The sequence below is a fragment of the Oncorhynchus keta genome, chromosome 23 (assembly GCF_023373465.1).
Source record: "Oncorhynchus keta strain PuntledgeMale-10-30-2019 chromosome 23, Oket_V2, whole genome shotgun sequence".
Classification (NCBI taxonomy): domain Eukaryota; kingdom Metazoa; phylum Chordata; class Actinopteri; order Salmoniformes; family Salmonidae; genus Oncorhynchus; species Oncorhynchus keta.
The window spans coordinates 1,483,367-1,506,714 of record NC_068443.1 but is presented as its reverse complement, the minus strand read 5'-3'; the positions used below and the strand labels follow the sequence as shown (position 1 = coordinate 1,506,714).

Below are 23,348 nucleotides of genomic sequence, written 5' to 3'. Positions count from 1 at the left end.
CCATGCATGTGGGACTGGCTGATGTCCATGCATGAGATGTGGGACACCATGCATGTGGGACTGGCTGATGTCCAATGAGATGACACCATGCATGTGGGACTGGCTGATGTCCAATAAGATGACACCATGCATGTGGGACTTGGCTGATGTCCAATAAGATGACACCATGCATGTGGGACTTGGCTGATGTCGTCCAATAAGATGACACCATGCATGTGGGACTGGCTGATGTCCAATGAGATGACACCATGCATGTGGGACTTGGCTGATGTCATCCAATAAGATGACACCATGCATGTGGGACGTGGCTGATGTCGTCCAATAAGATGACACCATGCATGTGGGACTTGGCTGATGTCGTCCAATAAGATGACACCATGCATGTGGGACTTGGCTGATGTCATCCAATAAGATGACACCATGCATGTGGGACGTGGCTGATGTCGTCCAATGAGATGACACCATGCATGTGGGACGTGGCTGATGTGGGACGTGGCTGATGTCCAATAAGATGACACCATGCATGTGGGACTTGGCTGATGTCAATGAGATGACACCATGCATGTGGGACTTGGCTGATGTCGTCCAATAAGATGACACCATGCATGTGGGACTTGGCTGATGTCGTCCAATAAGATGACACCATGCATGTGGGACGTGGCTGATGTCCAATGAGATGACACCATGCATGTGGGGACGTGGCTGGTCCCGAGTGGCGCAGGGTTCTAAGGCACTTCATCTCAGTTCGATTCCAGCCACAACCGGCCGCCGTGATTGGGAGTCCCGTAGGGCGGCGCACAATTGGCCCAGCGTCGTCCGGGTTTGGTCGGTGTAGGCCGCCACTGTCAATAAGAATTTGTTCTTAAACTGACTTTCCTAGTTAAATAAAGGTTGAATTAAAACATTTTAAAGCAATTACCTCCTATATGGGCTTGGGTCTCCAACAGTTCTCTCTCTCTCTCTCTCTCTCTCTCTCAAGATGGTGTGTACAGAGGGGAGAAGTTGATCAACCTGAAACAGATAGCAGACGAGGCTCTGGAGAAATGTAGGGAGAAGTAGGTTCTCTTTAAACCTCTAAACCTCATGGTTCTGCCTATACCTACTGCATCGTCTCTCTCTGTCTGTCGATCTGTCTGTCTCTTCATTACAGATACTGTTTACCTTAACCCCTGAGATAGGAGCAGTGGCACACACACACACACACACACACACACACACACACACACACACACACACACACACACACACACACACACACACACACACACACACACACACACAGAGCCAGACCCTGTTGATGGAGAGTGTTGTCTGTTCTGCAAGCTGTGGGGCAACAGCAAGAGTTTTGATTCTACAGGGAAGCCCCATCTGTCTGTTGCCCCTAGCGATCTCGGTCTGTCGCCGTAGCGATTTTGTGTGTCTGTAAAACGGCACTTGTATGTCTATCGCAGCCAAAAGACATATGACAGCATATAAACACCATATGGAAGATACTCTACCATGTAGAAGCATACACTGAGTGGACAAAACATTAGGAACATCTGCTCTTTCCATGACATAGACTGACCAGGTGAATCCAGGTGAAACCTATGATCCCTTTTGGAGTCAACATGGGCCCTGTGGAAACGCTTTCAACACCATGTAGAGTCAACATGTCCTGACGAATTGAGGCTGTTCTGAGGGGAAACGATGGTGCAACTTAATATTAGAAAGGTGCTCCTAATGGTTTGTCCACTCAGTGTATAGGAAATATTCAGCGGCGCTACACTGACTGCCCTTACGGACAGATAACACATCCGGTATCTATGCCGACAGCTCTGCTCTTCTTTTCTCCACAGAGCATCCGCCACTGTTACAAGATGTTTAGTAGTGAAACATCTGAGGACACAAGATGCAGATGTTTCCAACAAATTGCAGGTAGGTCCAGATTTTGACCGGACGTTCATCTACCAGGTGCCTAAAATAGCTCTTTCTTTTTTTCTTCTTCTTTTTTTTTTGCGAGTTCAATCTAAAAAATAAACATCTTGAGTTTTAACCTGAGTTGGTCCTGCTGTAATTCCTGGTGTAGTTTAACCTGAGTTGTTTGTTGGTGTGCTGTCCTCCTGCTGTAATTCCTGGTGTAGTTTTACTGTATTCTGACTATCGTGGTCCTGCTGTAATTCCTGGTGTAGTTTTTACTGTATTCTGACTATCGTGGTCCTGCTGTAATTCCTGGTGTAGTTTTTACTGTATTCTGACTATCGTGGTCCTGCTGTAATTCCTGGTGTAGTTTTTACTGTATTCTGACTATCGTGGTCCTGCTGTAATTCCTGGTGTAGTTTTTACTGTATTCTGACTATCGTGGTCCTGATGTAATTCATGGTGTAGTTTTTACTGTATTCTGACTATCGTGGTCCTGCTGTAATTCCTGGTGTAGTTTCTTTAGATATTTTTTGTCAGATGTTACTATGGAATACTGAAGTATAATTACAAGCATTTCATAAGTGTCAAAGGCTTTTATTGACAATTACATGAAGTTGATGCAAAGAGTCACCTTGTCTTCTCCGGACAAGCTTTTTTCCGGATGCCCCCAAACAATCGGAAAGGGGATTCATCAGATAATTACTTTACCCCAGTCCTCAGCAGTCCAATCCCTGTACCTTTTGCAGAATATCAGTGTGTCCCTGATGTTTTTCCTGGGGAGAAGTGGCTTCTTTGCTGCCCTTTTTGACACCAGGCCATCCTCCAAAAGTCTTTGCCTCACTGTGCGTGCAGATGCACTCACACCTGCCTGCTGCCATTCCTGAGTAAGCTCTGTACTGGTGGTGCCCCGATCCCGCAGCTGAATCAACTTTAGGAGACGGTCCTGGCGCTTGCTGGACTTTCTTGGGCGCCCTGAAGCCTTCTTCACAACAATTTAACCGCTCTCCTTGAAGTTCTTGATGATCCGATAAATCGTTGATTTAGGTGCAATCTTACTGGCAGCAATATCCTTGCCCGTGAAGCCCTTTTTGTGCAAAGCAATGATGATGGCACGTGTTTCCTTGCAGGTAACCATGGTTGACAGAGGAAGAACAATGATTCCCAGCACCACCCTCCTTTTGAAGCTTCCAGTCTGTTATTCAAACTCTATCAGCATGACAGAGTGATCTCCAGCCTTGTCCTCGTCAACACTCACACCTGTGTTAACAAGATAATCACTGACAAGTCAGCTGGTCCTTTTGTGGCAGGGCTGAAATGCAGTGGAAACAGTTTTTTTGCGTTCATTTGCATGGCAAAGAGGGACTTTGCAATTCATCTGATCACTCTTCATAACATTCTGGAGTATATGCAAATTGCCATCATACACACTGAGGCAGCAGACTTTGTGAAAATTAATATTTGCGTCATTCTCAAAACTTTTGGCCACAACTCTACCTCTACTGTATTCTGACGATCAGGTTCCTGTTGTATTTCCTGTTGTCCAGACCCCGTGGGATGCTGCATGTGATGTGTGTTGGGAGGAGGTGATGGGACAGGTCTCAGAGCAGTGTGAACCTGAGTGGCTGGATGCAGAGGATCCTCTCTTTATACTTTATACCAGCGGATCTACTGGCAAACCAAAGGTAGGGTACACACACACACACACACACACACACACACACACACACACACACACACACACACTGGGGCAAAAAAGTATTTAGTCAGCCACATCACATTGATAGGATTTTTTTTTTATGAATTGATTTGCAAATTATGGTGGAAAATAAGTATTTGGTCACCTACAAACAAGTAAGATTTCTGGCTCTCTCACAGACTTGTAACTTCTTCTTTAAGAGGCTCCTCTGTCCTCCACTCGTTACCTGTATTAATGGCACCTGTTTGAACTTGTTATCAGTATAAAAGACACCTGTCCACAACCTCAAACAGTCACACTCCAAACTCCACTATGGCCAAGACCAAAGAGCTGTCAAAGGACACCAGAAACAAAATTGTAGACCTGCACCAGGCTGGGAAGACTGAATCTGCAATAGGTAAGCAGCTTGGTTTGAAGAAATCAACTGTGGGAGCAATTATTAGGAAATGGAAGACATACAAGACCACTGATAATCTCCTTCGATCTGGGGCTATACGCAAGATCTCACCCCGTGGGGTCAAAATGATAACAAGAACGATGAGCAAAAATCCCAGAACCACTCATCTTTTTAAGTGGGAGAACTTGCACAATTGGTGGCACACTAAATACTTTTTTGCCCCACTGTATATATACACACACACTCAGTCACATATATATATACACACACGAGGTGTGTGTGTGTGTATATATATATATATTATATATTATATATATTATATATATATATAATTTATATATATACGCACACCTCGTATGTATGTATGTATGTATGTATGTATGTATGTATGTATGTATGTATGTATGTATGTATGTATGTATGTATGTATGTATGTATGTATGTATGTATGTATGTATGTATGTATGTATGTATGTATGTATGTATGTATGTTCCTCTGTCTGTGTGTGTGTGTGTATGTATGTTCCTCTGTGTGTTAACCCTGGGCCTTCCTCCCCTTACAGGGTGTCCTCCACACAGTAGCAGGCTACCTGCTCTACACCTCTCTGACCTTTAAGTGTGTGTTTGACCACCAGCCAGACGATGTGTACTGGTGTACCGCAGATATAGGATGGATCACCGGACACTCCTACATCACCTATGGACCCCTGGCCAACGGGGCTACCAGCGTACTGGTCAGTAGAACTGGTATAGAGCTGGTCACTAGAACGGGTATAGAACTGGTCAGTAGAACTGGTGTAGAACTGGTATAGAACTGGTCAGTAGAACTGGTATAGAACTGGTCAGTAGAACTGGTATAGAACTGGTCAGTAGAACTGGTATAGAACTGGTATAGAGCTGGTCACTAGAACGGGTATAGAACTGGTCAGTAGAACTGGTATAGAGCTGGTCACTAGAACGGGTATAAAACTGGTATAGAACTGGTCAGTAGAACAAACAACATTTTTTGAAACATTTTTTTTTATTTAACCTTTATTTAACTGGTAGTTAACAAATTATTGGTCGGGATGGAACTGGTATAGAACTGGTCATTAGAACATGTTGGGTGGGAACCCCTTGGTGGGAACTGATTTTTTAACATTTTTTTGTTTTGGGAACCCTCTTGGTTGATTGGTTAACTAGGCAAGTCTGAGTTAACATGTTGGGTGGGTGGGAACCCTCTTGGTCTGATTGGTTAACATGTTGGGTGGGTGGGAACCCTCTTGGTCTGATTGGTTAACATGTTGGGTGGGTGGGAACCCTCTTGGTCTGATTGGTTAACATGTTGGGTGGGTGGGAACCCTCTTGGTCTGATTGGTTAACATGTTGGGTGGGTGGGAACCCTCTTGGTCTGATTGGTTAACATGTTGGGTGGGTGGGAACCCTCTTGGTCTGATTGGTTAACATGTTGGGTGGGTGGGAACCCTCTTGGTCTGATTGGTTAACATGTTGGGTTGGTGGGAATCCTCTTGGTCTGATTGGTTAACATGTTGGGTGGGTGGGAACCCTCTTGGTCTGATTGGTTAACATGTTGGGTGGGTGGGAACCCTCTTGGTCTGATTGGTTAACATGTTGGGTGGGTGGGAACCCTCTTGGTCTGATTGGTTAACATGTTGGGTGGGTGGGAATCCTCTTGGTCTGATTGGTTAACATGTTGGGTGGGTGGGAACCCTCTTGGTCTGATTGGTTAACATGTTGGGTTGGTAGGAATCCTCTTGGTCTGATTGGTTAACATGTTGGGTGGGTGGGAACCCTCTTGGTCTGTTTGGTTAAGGTTTTATACGTTGTAATACTAGCACTTCCTTTGTATATATTGCCTGACTGAACTGTGTGTGTGTGTGTGTGTGTGTGTGTGTGTGTGTGTGTGTGTGTGTGTGTGTGTGTGTGTGTGTGTGTGTGTGGTGTGTGTGGTGTGTGTTCCTCTGTGTGTGTGTGTGTGTGTGTCCTCTGTCCTCTGTCTCTGTGTGTGTGTGTGTGTTCCTCTGTCTCTGTGTGTGTGTGTGTGTGTGTGTGTGTGTGTGTGTGTGTGTGTGTGTGTGTGTGTGTGTGTGTGTGTGTTCTCAGTTCGTGGGTATTCCAGTCCACCCTCACGTTGGGCGTTTCTGGGAGGTGATTGAGAAGTACAGAGTGACCAAGTTCTACACAGCTCCCACAGCCATACGCCTCCTGATGAAGTACGGATTAGATCCAGTACAGAAGTAAGACACACACACACACACACACACACACACACACACACACACACACACACACACACACACACACACACAGTGTTTTCTCAGTGTAAGGCCAGGATTCAATCCAATCTGTCCTTTTTTTGTGTGTTTTTTTTGTTGTTGCTTTGCATCTTTGTAAGGTAATGTTCCCGGCGGTTTGCCAGAGACCTCATACATGATAAACGTTGCGTATGTCAGACCTCATACATGATGTCAGCTCCGTAGGAAATTACCTTTTAAATGTCAAGCAAACTATTACCCCTGGATCTACAGCTGATCAGATTGAATCCCGGCCTTTCATCTTTACGTCGTACACTGATCTGAGCTACAGCACTTTGGCTATAATAACAGTGTCCTTCTGTCCACTAGCGCCATCTGTTGGACGAAAGGAGAACCAACACTCAGTTGAACCAGACCAGACTCAGCATTTTCTTCACTTATTCACCCTAATCCTGTCACTCCCTGCAGGTACGACCTGTCATCGCTGAGGATTCTGGGTACTGTAGGTGAGCCCATCAACCCGGAGGCGTGGCATTGGTACCACGAGGTGATTGGTCAGAAGAGATGCCCTGTGGTGGACACCTTTTGGCAGACCGAGACGGTGAGAGACGCTGAGTGAGCAATGTCCCAACTGGTGCCAGTCCAGAATGTCTGTTTTGAAATCGTCCTTTTTTTTTATTTTAAATCTTTTAATTGTTTTCTATTACATCTATTTGACTGAAACTAAGAACTAGAAAATACAGTTAAAATAAAGATTTTAATACATTTGAAAAATATACTGAGCAATAAATATGAAGATTTTACTGAGCTACAGTTCATAATAATAATAATAAAGGATTTGACATGACTGGGAATACAGAGATGTATCTGTTGGTCACAGATACCTTAAAAAGGTTGGAGCGTGGATCAGAACCAGTCAGTATCTGGTGTGGATCAGAACCAGTAGATATCTGGTGTGGATCAGAACCAGTCAGTATCTGGTGTGGATCAGAAAACCAGTCAGTATCTGGTGTGGATCAGAACCAGTCAGTATCTGGTGTGGATCAGAAAACCAGTCAGTATCTGGTGTGGATCAGAAAACCAGTCAGTATCTGGTGTGGATCAGAACCAGTCAGTATCTGGTGTGGATCAGAACACCAGTCAGTATCTGGTGTGGATCAGAACCAGTCAGTATCTGGTGTGGATCAGAACCAGTCAGTATCTGGTGTGGATCAGAACACCAGTCAGTATCTGGTGTGGATCAGAACCAGTCAGTATCTGGTGTGGATCAGAACACCAGTCAGTATCTGGTGTGGATCAGAAAACCAGTCAGTATCTGTGGTGTGGATCAGAACCAGTCAGTATCTGGTGTGGATCAGAACCAGTCAGTATCTGGTGTGGATCAGAACCAGTCAGTATCTGGTGTGGATCAGAGAACCAGTCAGTATCTGGTGTGGATCAGAAACACCAGTCAGTATCTGGTGTGGATCAGAACCAGTCAGTATCTGGTGTGGATCAGAACCAGTCAGTATCTGGTGTGGATCAGAAAACCAGTCAGTATCTGGTGTGGATCAGAAAACCAGTCAGTATCTGTGTGGATCAGAACCAGTCAGTATCTGGTGTGGATCAGAACCAGTCAGTATCTGGTGTGGATCAGAAAACCAGTCAGTATCTGGTGTGGATCAGAAAACCAGTCAGTATCTGGTGTGGATCAGAAAACCAGTCAGTATCTGGTGTGGATCAGAAACCAGTCAGTATCTGGTGTGGATCAGAAACCAGTCAGTATCTGGTGTGGATCAGAAAACCAGTCAGTATCTGGTGTGGATCAGAACCAGTCAGTATCTGGTGTGGATCAGAAAACCAGTCAGTATCTGGTGTGGATCAGAAAACCAGTCAGTATCTGGTGTGGATCAGAAAACCAGTCAGTATCTGGTGTGGATCAGAAAACCAGTCAGTATCTGGTGTGGATCAGAACACCAGTAAGTATCTGGTGTGGATCAGAAAACCAGTCAGTATCTGGTGTGGATCAGAAAACCAGTCAGTATCTGGTGTGGATCAGAAAACCAGTCAGTATCTGGTGTGGATCAGAAACCAGTCAGTATCTGGTGTGGATCAGAACCAGTCAGTATCTGGTGTGGATCAGAACCAGTCAGTATCTGGTGTGGATCAGAAAACCAGTCAGTATCTGGTGTGGATCAGAAAACCAGTCAGTATCTGGTGTGGATCAGAAAACCAGTCAGTATCTGGTGTGGATCAGAAAACCAGTCAGTATCTGGTGTGGATCAGAAAACCAGTCAGTATCTGGTGTGGATCAGAAAACCAGTCAGTATCTGGTGTGGATCAGAAAACCAGTCAGTATCTGGTGTGGATCAGAAAACCAGTCAGTATCTGGTGTGGATCAGAAAACCAGTCAGTATCTGGTGTGGATCAGAAAACCAGTCAGTATCTGGTGTGGATCAGAAAACCAGACAGTATCTGGTGTGGATCAGAACACCAGTCAGTATCTGGTGTGGATCAGAAAACCAGTCAGTATCTGGTGTGGATCAGAAAACCAGTCAGTATCTGGTGTGGATCAGAAAACCAGTCAGTATCTGGTGTGGATCAGAAAACCAGTCAGTATCTGGTGTGGATCAGAACCAGTCAGTATCTGGTGTGGATCAGAACCAGTCAGTATCTGGTGTGGATCAGAAAACCAGTCAGTATCTGGTGTGGATCAGAAAACCAGTCAGTATCTGGTGTGGATTAGAAAACCAGTCACTATCTGGTGTGGATCAGAAAACCAGTCAGTATCTGGTGTGGATCAGAAAACCAGTCAGTATCTGGTGTGGATCAGAACACCAGTCAGTATCTGGTGTGGATCAGAAAACCAGTCAGTATCTGGTGTGGATCAGAAAACCAGTCAGTATCTGGTGTGGATCAGAAAACCAGTCAGTATCTGGTGTGGATCAGAAAACCAGTCAGTATCTGGTGTGGATCAGAAAACCAGTCAGTATCTGGTGTGGATCAGAAAACCAGTCAGTATCTGGTGTGGATCAGAACACCAGTCAGTATCTGGTGTGGATCAGAAAACCAGTCAGTATCTGGTGTGGATCAGAAAACCAGTCAGTATCTGGTGTGGATCAGAAACCAGTCAGTATCTGGTGTGGATCAGAACACCAGTCAGTATCTGGTGTGGATCAGAAAACCAGTCAGTATCTGGTGTGGATCAGAACCAGTCAGTATCTGGTGTGGATCAGAACCAGTCAGTATCTGGTGTGGATCAGAACACCAGTCAGTATCTGGTGTGGATCAGAAAACCAGTCAGTATCTGGTGTGGATCAGAACACCAGTCAGTATCTGGTGTGGATCAGAACCAGTCAGTATCTGGTGTGGATCAGAACCAGTCAGTATCTGGTGTGGATCAGAACACCAGTCAGTATCTGGTGTGGATCAGAACCAGTCAGTATCTGGTGTGGATCAGAAACCAGTCAGTATCTGGTGTGGATCAGAACACCAGTCAGTATCTGGTGTGGATCAGAACCAGTCAGTATCTGGTGTGGATCAGAAACCAGTCAGTATCTGGTGTGGATCAGAACCAGTCAGTATCTGGTGTGGATCAGAACCAGTCAGTATCTGGTGTGGATCAGAACCAGTCAGTATCTGGTGTGGATCAGAACCAGTCAGTATCTGGTGTGGATCAGAAAACCAGTCAGTATCTGGTGTGGATCAGAAAACCAGTCAGTATCTGGTGTGGATCAGAAAACCAGTCAGTATCTGGTGTGGATCAGAAACCAGTCAGTATCTGGTGTGGATCAGAAACCAGTCAGTATCTGGTGTGGATCAGAACCAGTCAGTATCTGGTGTGGATCAGAACCAGTCAGTATCTGGTGTGGATCAGAACCAGTCAGTATCTGGTGTGGATCAGAAAACCAGTCAGTATCTGGTGTGGATCAGAAAACCATTCAGTATCTGGTGTGGATCAGAAAACTAGTCAGTATCTGGTGTGGATCAGAACCAGTCAGTATCTGGTGTGGATCAGAAAACCAGTCAGTATCTGGTGTGGATCAGAAACCAGTCAGTATCTGGTGTGGATCAGAAAACCAGTCAGTATCTGGTGTGGATCAGAAAACCAGTCAGTATCTGGTGTGGATCAGAACCAGTCAGTATCTGGTGTGGATCAGAACCAGTCAGTATCTGGTGTGGATCAGAACCAGTCAGTATCTGGTGTGGATCAGAACCAGTCAGTATCTGGTGTGGATCAGAACCAGTCAGTATCTGGTGTGGATCAGAACCAGTCAGTATCTGGTGTGGATCAGAAACCAGTCAGTATCTGGTGTGGATCAGAAAACCAGTCAGTATCTGGTGTGGATCAGAAAACCAGTCAGTATCTGGTGTGGATCAGAAAACCAGTCAGTATCTGGTGTGGATCAGAAAACCAGTCAGTATCTGGTGTGGATCAGAAAACCAGTCAGTATCTGGTGTGGATCAGAAAACCAGTCAGTATCTGGTGTGGATCAGAAAACCAGTCAGTATCTGGTGTGGATCAGAAAACCAGACAGTATCTGGTGTGGATCAGAAACCAGTCAGTATCTGGTGTGGATTAGAAAACCAGTCACTATCTGGTGTGGATCAGAAAACCAGTCAGTATCTGGTGTGGATCAGAAAACCAGTCAGTATCTGGTGTGGATCAGAAAACCAGTCAGTATCTGGTGTGGATCAGAACCAGTCAGTATCTGGTGTGGGATCAGAACCAGTCAGTATCTGGTGTGGATCTGAAAACCAGTCAGTATCTGGTGTGGATCAGAAAACCAGTCAGTATCTGGTGTGGATTAGAAAACCAGTCACTATCTGGTGTGGATCAGAAAACCAGTCAGTATCTGGTGTGGATCAGAAAACCAGTCAGTATCTGGTGTGGATCAGAACACCAGTCAGTATCTGGTGTGGATTAGAAAACCAGTCACTATCTGGTGTGGATCAGAAAACCAGTCAGTATCTGGTGTGGATCAGAAAACCAGTCAGTATCTGGTGTGGATCAGAAAACCAGTCAGTATCTGGTGTGGATCAGAAAACCAGTCAGCATCTGGTGTGGATCAGAAAAACCAGTCAGTATCTGGTGTGGATCAGAAACCAGTCAGTATCTGGTGTGGATCAGAAAACCAGTCAGTATCTGGTGTGGATCAGAACACCAGTCAGCATCTGGTGTGGATCAGAACACCAGTCAGTATCTGGTGTGGATCAGAAAACCAGTCAGTATCTGGTGTGGATTAGAAAACCAGTCAGTATCTGGTGTGGATCAGAAAACCAGTCAGTATCTGGTGTGACCATTTGCCTCATGCAGCGCGAACACATCTCCTCCACATAGAGTTGGATCAGGCTGTTGATTGTGGCCTGTGGAATGTTGTCCCAGTCCTCTTCAATCTGGTGTGGTGAAGTTGCTGGATATTGGTGGGAACTGGAGCACGCAGTCAGTATCTGGTGTGGATCCAGAGCATCCCAAACATCTGAATGGGTGACATGTCTGGTGAGTATGCAGGTCATGGAAGAACTGGGACATTTACAGCTTCCAGGAATTGTGTCCAGATCCTTGCGACATGGGGCTGTGATGGTGGTGGGTGAAGGGCACAACAATGGGCCTCAGGATCTTGGATTAGAAAACTCTGTGCATTCAAGTTGCCATGGATTTAAAACCATTGTGTTATCTGTGGTAGAAAACCAGTTATCTGCCCATACCATAACCCCACCATGGGGCACTCTGTTCAGAAAACCAGTCAGTATCGTTGACATCAGCAAACCGTCAGTATCGCCCACACGAGGCCATATTCACGTGGCCATTTGCGGTTCACATTGAGGCCTGGTTGGACGTCCTCCCAAATTCTCTAAAATGACGTTGGAGGCGGCTTATGGTAGAGAAATTAACATTACATTCTCTGGCAACAACTCAGTTGGACATTCCTACAGTCAGCATGCCAGGCCGTCATTGAAAATAAGAATGTGTTCTTAACTGACTTGCCTGGTTAAATAAAGGTAAAATAAAAAATGTTTTAAAATTGCACTATCCCTCAACTTGAGACATCAGTGGCATTGTGTTGTGAGACAAAACGGCACATTTTAGAGTGGTCTCATATTGTCCTCAGCACAAGGTGCACCTATGGCATGATCATGCTATTTTAATTAGATTCTTGATATACCACACCTGTCAGGTGGATGGATTATCTTGGCAAAGGAGAAATGCTCACTAACAGGGATGTAAACACATTTTGTGCAAAACATTTGAGAGGAGAAAAAAAAACTTATTTTTTTTGTACAAATGAAACATTTCTGTGATCTTTTATTTCAGCGTGTCGCGTTTAGATTGTTGTTCATTGTGTGTGTGTGTGTGTGTGTGTTCTTGCGCAGGGTGGCCATGTTTTAACTCCTTTACCTGCCGCTACACCTCTGAAACCTGGATCAGCTGTAAGTTACCATCATATATATATATATATATATATATATATATATATATATATATATATATACCGTGTACACAGTGTTTATAGCAGGGGTAGGGTAACCTAGTTCATGGAGAGCTGCAGGTTCCAACGAGGCCATCACATCTGACCACCTGACTACCTGACCACCTGAGCTAATTGATCAGTGATCGTCTAAATGGAACACACCTGGTTTTTCAGGTCGGGTTAAATAAAATGTAAAAAATTAAAAACATGAAGTGTCCTTGGTAATCCAGGACCAGGGTTTCCTACCCCTTTTATAAAAGCATCAAATCAACCTTGAATCCTAGTGATTTGAATCGGTCTGATGTTCCAGACGTTTCCTTTCTTTGGCGTGGAGCCCACCATACTGAACGAGCATGGAGAGGAACTGGAGGGAGAGGCAGAGGGCTATCTGGTCAGTATTAAAACACTATACTATCTGGTCAGTATTAAAACACTATACTATCTGGTCAGTATTATAACACTATACTATCTGGTCAGTACAACACACATTCTATGGTACAATCACTTCAAGTACAGTTTAATACATGTTTTTTTATTTTATTCTTTCTCACTTTCCTTATAATATGGATTTCATGTAGGGTTAATACCGTAATATTTACCGTAATATGTCTAAACTAAGAGCCACAGTCTGTAATGTTGTTGCAGGTGTTTCATTAGGTACTGGTAGGGTTATTACCGTAATATTTCTAAACTAAGAGCCAAGGTCTGTAATGTTGTTGCAGGTGTTTCATTAGGTACTGGTAGGGTAATTACCGTAATATTTCTAAACTAAGAGCCCCGGTCTGTAATGTTGTTGCAGGTGTTTCATTAGGTACTGGTAGGGTTATTACCGTAATATTTCTAAACTAAGAGCCACGGTCTGTAATGTTGTTGCAGGTGTTTCATTAGGTACTGGTAGAGTTATTACCGTAATATTTACCGTAATATGTCTAAACTAAGAGCCATGGTCTGTAATGTTTTTGCAGGTGTTTCATTAGGTACTGGTAGGGTTATTACCGTAATATTTCTAAACTAAGAGCCACGGCCTGTAATGTTGTTGCAGGTGTTTCATTAGGTACTGGTAGGATCATTACCGTAATATTTACCGTAATATTTCTAAACTAAGAGCCATGGTCTGTAATGTTGTTGCAGGTGTTTCATTAGGTACTGGTAAGTTTATTGCTGTAATATTTACCATAATATTTCTAAACTAAGAGCCACGGTCTGTGATGTTGTTGCAGGTGTTTCATTAGGTACTGGTAAGTTTATTACTGTAATATTTACCATAATATTTCTAAACTAAGAGCCACAGTCTGTAATGTTGTTGCAGGTGTTTCATTAGGTACTGGTAGGGTTATTACCGTAATATTTACTGTAATATTTCTAAACTAAGAGCCCCGGTCTGGGATGTTGTTGCAGGTGTTTCATTAGGTACTGGTAGGGTAATTACCGTAATATGTCTAAACTAAGAGCCCCGGTCTGGGATGTTGTTGCAGGTGTTTCATTAGGTACTGGTAGGGTAATTACCGTAATATGTCTAAACTAAGAGCCCCGGTCTGGGATGTTGTTGCAGGTGTTTCATTAGGTACTGGTAGGGTTATTACCGTAATATGTCTAAACTAAGAGCCAAGGTCTGGGATGTTGTTGCAGGTGTTTCATTAGGTACTGGTAGGGTATTACCGTAATATTTCTAAACTAAGAGCCCCGGTCTGGGATGTTGTTGCAGGTGTTTCATTAGGTACTGGTAGGGTAATTACCGTAATATTTCTAAACTAAGAGCCCCGGTCTGGGATGTTGTTGCAGGTGTTTCATAAGGTACTGGTAGGGTAATTACCGTAATATTTCTAAACTAAGAGCCCCGGTCTGGGATGTTGTTGCAGGTGTTTCATGAGGTACTGGTAGGGTTATTACCGTAATATTTCTAAACTAAGAGCCCCGGTCTGGGATGTTGTTGCAGGTGTTTCATGAGGTACTGGTAGGGTTATTACCGTAATATGTCTAAACTAAGAGCCCCGGTCTGGGATGTTGTTGCAGGTGTTTCATTAGGTACTGGTAGGGTAATTACCGTAATATGTCTAAACTAAGAGCCCCGGTCTGGGATGTTGTTGCAGGTGTTTCATTAGGTACTGGTAGGGTTATTACCGTAATATGTCTAAACTAAGAGCCAAGGTCTGGGATGTTGTTGCAGGTGTTTCATTAGGTACTGGTAGGGTAATTACCGTAATATTTCTAAACTAAGAGCCCCGGTCTGGGATGTTGTTGCAGGTGTTTCATTAGGTACTGGTAGGGTAATTACCGTAATATTTCTAAACTAAGAGCCCCGGTCTTTGATGTTGTTGCAGGTGTTTCATTAGGTACTGGTAGGGTAATTACCGTAATATTTCTAAACTAAGAGCCCCGGTCTGGGATGTTGTTGCAGGTGTTTCATTAGGTACTGGTAGGGTAATTACCGTAATATTTCTAAACTAAGAGCCCCGGTCTGGGATGTTGTTGCAGGTGTTTCATTAGGTACTGTTAGGTTATTACCGTAATATGTCTAAACTAAGAGCCAAGGTCTGTAATGTTGTTGCAGGTGTTTCATCAGGTACTGACTGGTAGGGTAATTACCGTAATATTTCTAAACTAAGAGCCCCGGTCTGGGATGTTGTTGCAGGTGTTTCATAAGGTACTGGTAGGGTAATTACCGTAATATTTCTAAACTAAGAGCCCCGGTCTGGGATGTTGTTGCAGGTGTTTCATAAGGTACTGGTAGGGTAATTACCGTAATATGTCTAAACTCAGAGCCCCGGTCTGGGATGTTGTTGCAGGTGTTTCATTAGGTACTGGTAGGGTAATTACCGTAATATGTCTAAACTAAGAGCCCCGGTCTGGGATGTTGTTGCAGGTGTTTCATTAGGTACTGGTAGGGTTATTACCGTAATATGTCTAAACTAAGAGCCAAGGTCTGGGATGTTTTGCAGGTGTTTCATTAGGTACTGGTAGGGTAATTACCGTAATATTTCTAAACTAAGAGCCCCGGTCTGGGATGTTGTTGCAGGTGTTTCATAAGGTACTGGTAGGGTAATTACCGTAATATTTCTAAACTAAGAGCCCCGGTCTGGGATGTTGTTGCAGGTGTTTCATGAGGTACTGGTAGGGTAATTACCGTAATATTTCTAAACTAAGAGCCCCGGTCTGGGATGTTGTTGCAGGTGTTTCATGAGGTACTGGTAGGGTTATTACCGTAATATGTCTAAACTAAGAGCCCCGGTCTGGGATGTTGTTGCAGGTGTTTCATTAGGTACTGGTAGGGTAATTACCGTAATATGTCTAAACTAAGAGCCCCGGTCTGGGATGTTGTTGCAGGTGTTTCATTAGGTACTGGTAGGGTTATTACCGTAATATGTCTAAACTAAGAGCCAAGGTCTGGGATGTTGTTGCAGGTGTTTCATTAGGTACTGGTTGGGTAATTACCGTAATATTTCTAAACTAAGAGCCCCGGTCTGGGATGTTGTTGCAGGTGTTTCATTAGGTACTGGTAGGGTAATTACCGTAATATTTCTAAACTAAGAGCCCCGGTCTGTAATGTTGTTGCAGGTGTTTCATTAGGCACTGGTAGGGTTATTACCGTAATATTTCTAAACTAAGAGCCCGGTCTGGGATGTTGTTGCAGGTGTTTCATTAGGTACTGGTAGGGTAATTACCGTAATATTTCTAAACTAAGAGCCCCGGTCTGGGATGTTGTTGCAGGTGTTTCATTAGGTACTGGTAGGGTAATTACCGTAATATTTCTAAACTAAGAGCCACGGTCTGTAATGTTGTTGCAGGTGTTTCATTAGGTACTGGTAGAGTTATTACCGTAATATTTACCGTAATATGTCTAAACTAAGAGCCATGGTCTGTAATGTTGTTGCAGGTGTTTCATTAGGTACTGGTAGGGTTATTACCGTAATATTTCTAAACTAAGAGCCACGGCCTGTAATGTTGTTGCAGGTGTTTCATTAGGTACTGGTAGGGTTATTACCGTAATATTTACTGTAATATTTCTAAACTAAGAGCCCCGGTCTGGGATGTTGTTGCAGGTGTTTCATTAGGTACTGATAGGGTTATTACCGTAATATTTCTAAACTAAGAGCCAAGGTCTGGGATGTTGTTGCAGGTGTTTCATTAGGTACTGGTAGGGTAATTACCGTAATATTTCTAAACTAAGAGCCCCGGTCTGGGATGTTGTTGCAGGTGTTTCATTAGGTACTGGTAGGGTAATTACCGTAATATTTCTAAACTAAGAGCCCCGGTCTGTAATGTTGTTGCAGGTGTTTCATTAGGCACTGGTAGGGTTATTACCGTAATATTTCTAAACTAAGAGCCCCGGTCTTTGATGTTGTTGCAGGTGTTTCATTAGGTACTGGTAGGGTAATTACCGTAATATTTCTAAACTAAGAGCCCCGGTCTGGGATGTTGTTGCAGGTGTTTCATTAGGTACTGGTAGGGTAATTACCGTAATATTTCTAAACTAAGAGCCACGGTCTGTAATGTTGTTGCAGGTGTTTCATTAGGTACTGGTAGAGTTATTACCGTAATATTTACTGTAATATTTCTAAACTAAGAGCCCCGGTCTGGGATGTTGTTGCAGGTGTTTCATTAGGTACTGATAGGGTTATTACTGCAATATTTCTAAACTAAGAGCCAAGGTCTGGGATGTTGTTGCAGGTGTTTCATTAGGTACTGGTAGGGTAATTACCGTAATATTTCTAAACTAAGAGCCCCGGTCTGGGATGTTGTTGCAGGTGTTTCATTAGGTACTGGTAGGGTTATTACCGTAATATTTACTGTAATATTTCTAAACTAAGAGCCCCGGTCTGGGATGTTGTTGCAGGTGTTTCATTAGGTACTGATAGGGTTATTACCGTAATATTTCTAAACTAAGAGCCAAGGTCTGGGATGTTGTTGCAGGTGTTTCATTAGGTACTGGTAGGGTAATTACCGTAATATTTCTAAACTAAGAGCCCGGTCTGGGATGTTGTTGCAGGTGTTTCATTAGGTACTGGTAGGGTAATTACCGTAATATTTCTAAACTAAGAGCCCCGGTCTGTAATGTTGTTGCAGGTGTTTCATTAGGCACTGGTAGGGTTATTACCGTAATATTTCTAAACTAAGAGCCCCGGTCTTTGATGTTGTTGCAGGTGTTTCATTAGGTACTGGTAGGGTAATTACCGTAATATTTCTAAACTAAGAGCCCCGGTCTGGGATGTTGTTGCAGGTGTTTCATTAGGTACTGGTAGGGTAATTACCGTAATATTTCTAAACTAAGAGCCACGGTCTGTAATGTTGTTGCAGGTGTTTCATTAGGTACTGGTAGAGTTATTACCGTAATATTTACCGTAATATGTCTAAACTAAGAGCCATGGTCTGTAATGTTGTTGCAGGTGTTTCATTAGGTACTGGTAGGGTTATTACCGTAATATTTCTAAACTAAGAGCCACGGCCTGTAATGTTGTTGCAGGTGTTTCATTAGGTACTGGTAGGATCATTACCGTAATATTTACCGTAATATTTCTAAACTAAGAGCCATGGTCTGTAATGTTGTTGCAGGTGTTTCATTAGGTACTGGTAAGTTTATTACTGTAATATTTACCATAATATTTCTAAACTAAGAGCCACAGTCTGTAATGTTGTTGCAGGTGTTTCATTAGGTACTGGTAGGGTTATTACCGTAATATTTACTGTAATATTTCTAAACTAAGAGCCCCGGTCTGGGATGTTGTTGCAGGTGTTTCATTAGGTACTGGTAGGGTTATTACCGTAATATTTCTAAACTAAGAGCCCCGGTCTGTAATGTTGTTGCAGGTGTTTCATTAGGTACTGGTAGGGTAATTACCGTAATATTTCTAAACTAAGAGCCCCGGTCTGGGATGTTGTTGCAGGTGTTTCATTAGGTACTGGTAGGGTAATTACCGTAATATTTCTAAACTAAGAGCCCCGGTCTGGGATGTTGTTGCAGGTGTTTCATTAGGTACTGGTAGGGTTATTACCGTAATATTTCTAAACTAAGAGCGGTCTGGGATGTTGTTGCAGGTGTTTCATTAGGTACTGGTAGGGTAATTACCGTAATATGTCTAAACTAAGAGCCCCGGTCTGGGATGTTGTTGCAGGTGTTTCATTAGGTACTGGTAGGGTAATTACCGTAATATGTCTAAACTAAGAGCCAAGGTCTGTAATGTTGTTGCAGGTGTTTCATAAGGTACTGGTAGGGTTATTACCGTAATATTTCTAAACTAAGAGCCCCGGTCTGGGATGTTGTTGCAGGTGTTTCATTAGGTACTGGTAGGGTTATTACCGTAATATTTCTAAACTAAGAGCCCCGGTCTGGGATGTTGTTGCAGGTGTTTCATTAGGTACTGGTAGGTTATTACCGTAATATGTCTAAACTAAGAGCCAAGGTCTGGGATGTTGTTGCAGGTGTTTCATAAGGTACTGACTGGTAGGGTAATTACCGTAATATTTCTAAACTAAGAGCCCCGGTCTGGGATGTTGTTGCAGGTGTTTCATTAGGTACTGGTAGGGTAATTACCGTAATATTTCTAAACTAAGAACCCCGGTCTGGGATGTTGTTGCAGGTGTTTCATAAGGTACTGGTAGGGTAATTACCGTAATATTTCTAAACTAAGAGCCCCGGTCTGGGATGTTGTTGCAGGTGTTTCATGAGGTACTGGTAGGGTAATTACCGTAATATTTCTAAACTAAGAGCCCCGGTCTGGGATGTTGTTGCAGGTGTTTCATGAGGTACTGGTAGGGTTATTACCGTAATATGTCTAAACTAAGAGCCCCGGTCTGGGATGTTGTTGCAGGTGTTTCATTAGGTACTGGTAGGGTAATTACCGTAATATGTCTAAACTAAGAGCCCCGGTCTGGGATGTTGTTGCAGGTGTTTCATTAGGTACTGGTAGGGTTATTACCGTAATATGTCTAAACTAAGAGCCAAGGTCTGGGATGTTGTTGCAGGTGTTTCATTAGGTACTGGTAGGGTAATTACCGTAATATTTCTAAACTAAGAGCCCCGGTCTGTAATGTTGTTGCAGGTGTTTCATTAGGCACTGGTAGGGTTATTACCGTAATATTTCTAAACTAAGAGCCCCGGTCTTTGATGTTGTTGCAGGTGTTTCATTAGGTACTGGTAGGGTAATTACCGTAATATTTCTAAACTAAGAGCCCCGGTCTGGGATGTTGTTGCAGGTGTTTCATTAGGTACTGGTAGGGTAATTACCGTAATATTTCTAAACTAAGAGCCCGGTCTGGGATGTTGTTGCAGGTGTTTCATTAGGTACTGGTAGGGTTATTACCGTAATATGTCTAAACTAAGAGCCAAGGTCTGTAATGTTGTTGCAGGTGTTTCATAAGGTACTGACTGGTAGGGTAATTACCGTAATATTTCTAAACTAAGAGCCCCGGTCTGGGATGTTGTTGCAGGTGTTTCATAAGGTACTGGTAGGGTAATTACCGTAATATTTCTAAACTAAGAGCCCCGGTCTGGGATGTTGTTGCAGGTGTTTCATAAGGTACTGGTAGGGTAATTACCGTAATATGTCTAAACTAAGAGCCCCGGTCTGGGATGTTGTTGCAGGTGTTTCATTAGGTACTGGTAGGGTAATTACCGTAATATGTCTAAACTAAGAGCCCCGGTCTGGGATGTTGTTGCAGGTGTTTCATTAGGTACTGGTAGGGTTATTACCGTAATATGTCTAAACTAAGAGCCAAGGTCTGGGATGTTGTTGCAGGTGTTTCATTAGGTACTGGTAGGGTAATTACCGTATTTCTAAACTAAGAGCCCCGGTCTGGGATGTTGTTGCAGGTGTTTCATTAGGTACTGGTAGGGTAATTACCGTAATATTTCTAAACTAAGAGCCCCGGTCTGGGATGTTGTTGCAGGTGTTTCATAAGGTACTGGTAGGGTAATTACCGTAATATTTCTAAACTAGGCCCCGGTCTGGGATGTTGTTGCAGGTGTTTCATGAGGTACTGGTAGGGTAATTACCGTAATATTTCTAAACTAAGAGCCCCGGTCTGGGATGTTGTTGCAGGTGTTTCATGAGGTACTGGTAGGGTTATTACCGTAATATGTCTAAACTAAGAGCCCCGGTCTGGGATGTTGTTGCAGGTGTTTCATTAGGTACTGGTAGGGTAATTACCGTAATATGTCTAAACTAAGAGCCCCGGTCTGGGATGTTGTTGCAGGTGGTTCATTAGGTACTGGTAGGGTTATTACCGTAATATGTCTAAACTAAGAGCCACGGTCTGGGATGTTGTTGCAGGTGTTTCATTAGGTACTGGTAGGGTTATTACCGTAATATTTCTAAACTAAGAGCCCCGGTCTGGGATGTTGTTGCAGGTGTTTCATTAGGTACTGGTAGGGTAATTACCGTAATATGTCTAAACTAAGAGCCAAGGTCTGTAATGTTGTTACAGGTGTTTCATTAGGTACTGGTAGGGTTATTACCGTAATATGTCTAAACTAAGAGCCCCGGTCTGGGATGTTGTTGCAGGTGTTTCATTAGGTACTGGTAGGGTAATTACCGTAATATGTCTAAACTAAGAGCCCCGGTCTGGGATGTTGTTGCAGGTGTTTCATTAGGTACTGGTAGGGTTATTACCGTAATATGTCTAAACTAAGAGCCAAGGTCTGGGATGTTGTTGCAGGTGTTTCATAAAAGGTACTGACTGGTAGGGTAATTACCGTAATATTTCTAAACTAAGAGCCCGGTCTGGGATGTTGTTGCAGGTGTTTCATTAGGTACTGGTAGGTAATTACCGTAATATTTCTAAACTAAGAACCCCGGTCTGGGATGTTGTTGCAGGTGTTTCATAAGGTACTGGTTGGGTAATTACCGTAATATTTCTAAACTAAGAGCCCCGGTCTGGGATGTTGTTGCAGGTGTTTCATGAGGTACTGGTAGGGTAATTACCGTAATATTTCTAAACTAAGAGCCCGGTCTGGGATGTTGCAGGTGTTTCATGAGGTACTGGTAGGGTTATTACCGTAATATGTCTAAACTAAGAGCCCCGGTCTGGGATGTTGTTGCAGGTGTTTCATTAGGTACTGGTAGGGTAATTCGTAATATGTCTAAACTAAGAGCCCCGGTCTGGGATGTTGTTGCAGGTGTTTCATTAGGTACTGGTAGGGTTATTACCGTATGTCTAAACTAAGAGCCAAGGTCTGGGATGTTGTTGCAGGTGTTTCATTAGGTACTGGTAGGGTAATTACCGTAATATTTCTAAACTAAGAGCCCCGGTCTGTAATGTTGTTGCAGGTGTTTCATTAGGCACTGGTAGGGTTATTACCGTAATATTTCTAAACTAAGAGCCCGGTCTTTGATGTTGTTGCAGGTGTTTCATTAGGTACTGGTAGGGTAATTACCGTAATATTTCTAAACTAAGAGCCCCGGTCTGGGATGTTGTTGCAGGTGTTTCATTAGGTACTGGTAGGGTTATTACCGTAATATTTCTAAACTAAGAGCCCCGGTCTGTAATGTTGTTGCAGGTGTTTCATTAGGTACTGGTAGGGTTATTACCGTAATATGTCTAAACTAAGAGCCAAGGTCTGTAATGTTGTTGCAGGTGTTTCATGAGGTACTGGTAGGGTAATTACCGTAATATGTCTAAACTAAGAGCCCCGGTCTGGGATGTTGTTGCAGGTGTTTCATTAGGTACTGGTAGGGTAATTACCGTAATATTTCTAAACTAAGAGCCCCGGTCTGGGATGTTGTTGCAGGTGTTTCATGAGGTACTGGTAGGGTTATTACCGTAATATGTCTAAACTAAGAGCCCCGGTCTGGGATGTTGTTGCAGGTGTTTCATTAGGTACTGGTAGGGTAATTACCGTAATATGTCTAAACTAAGAGCCCCGGTCTGGGATGTTGTTGCAGGTGTTTCATTAGGTAGTGGTAGGGTTATTACCGTAATATGTCTAAACTAAGAGCCAAGGTCTGGGATGTTGTGCAGGTGTTTCATTAGGTACTGGTAGGGTAATTACCGTATTATTTCTAAACTAAGAGCCCGGTGGGATGTTGTTGCAGGTGTTTCATTAGGTACTGGTAGGGTAATTACCGTAATATTTCTAAACTAAGAGCCCCGGTCTGTAATGTTGTTGCAGGTGTTTCATTAGGCACTGGTAGGGTTATTACCGTAATATTTCTAAACTAAGAGCCCTGGTCTTTGATGTTGTTGCAGGTGTTTCATTAGGTACTGGTAGGGTAATTACCGTAATATTTCTAAACTAAGAGCCCCGGTCTGGGATGTTGTTGCAGGTGTTTCATTAGGTACTGGTAAGGTAATTACCGTAATTTTCTAAACTAAGAGCCACGGTCTGTAATGTTGTTGCAGGTGTTTCATTAGGTACTGGTAGAGTTATTACCGTAATATTTACCGTAATATGTCTAAACTAAGAGCCATGGTCTGTAATGTTGTTGCAGGTGTTTCATTAGGTACTGGTAGGGTTATTCGTAATATTTCTAAACTAAAGCCACGGCCTGTAATGGTTGCAGGTGTTTCATTAGGTACTGGTAGGATCATTACCGTAATATTTACCGTAATATTTCTAAACTAAGAGCCATGGTCTGTAATGTTGTTGCAGGTGTTTCATTAGGTACTGGTAAGTTTATTACTGTAATATTTACCATAATATTTCTAAACTA

General features: G+C 43.3%; 1 protein-coding gene across 1 annotated transcript in view; it reads left to right on the top strand.

The window, feature by feature from the left end:
• Nucleotides 1-23,348, top strand: part of LOC118379786 (acetyl-coenzyme A synthetase, cytoplasmic-like) — a 56,434-nt gene that overhangs the window by 9,897 nt on the left and 23,189 nt on the right. Inside the window, exons 6-13 of the mRNA XM_052475939.1 lie at nt 980-1,055; nt 1,839-1,917; nt 3,447-3,584; nt 4,559-4,729; nt 6,099-6,232; nt 6,719-6,851; nt 12,605-12,661; nt 13,013-13,093. Of these exons, the coding sequence (XP_052331899.1) occupies nt 980-1,055; nt 1,839-1,917; nt 3,447-3,584; nt 4,559-4,729; nt 6,099-6,232; nt 6,719-6,851; nt 12,605-12,661; nt 13,013-13,093 (869 nt within the window). The remainder of the gene's footprint in view (nt 1-979; nt 1,056-1,838; nt 1,918-3,446; nt 3,585-4,558; nt 4,730-6,098; nt 6,233-6,718; nt 6,852-12,604; nt 12,662-13,012; nt 13,094-23,348) is intronic.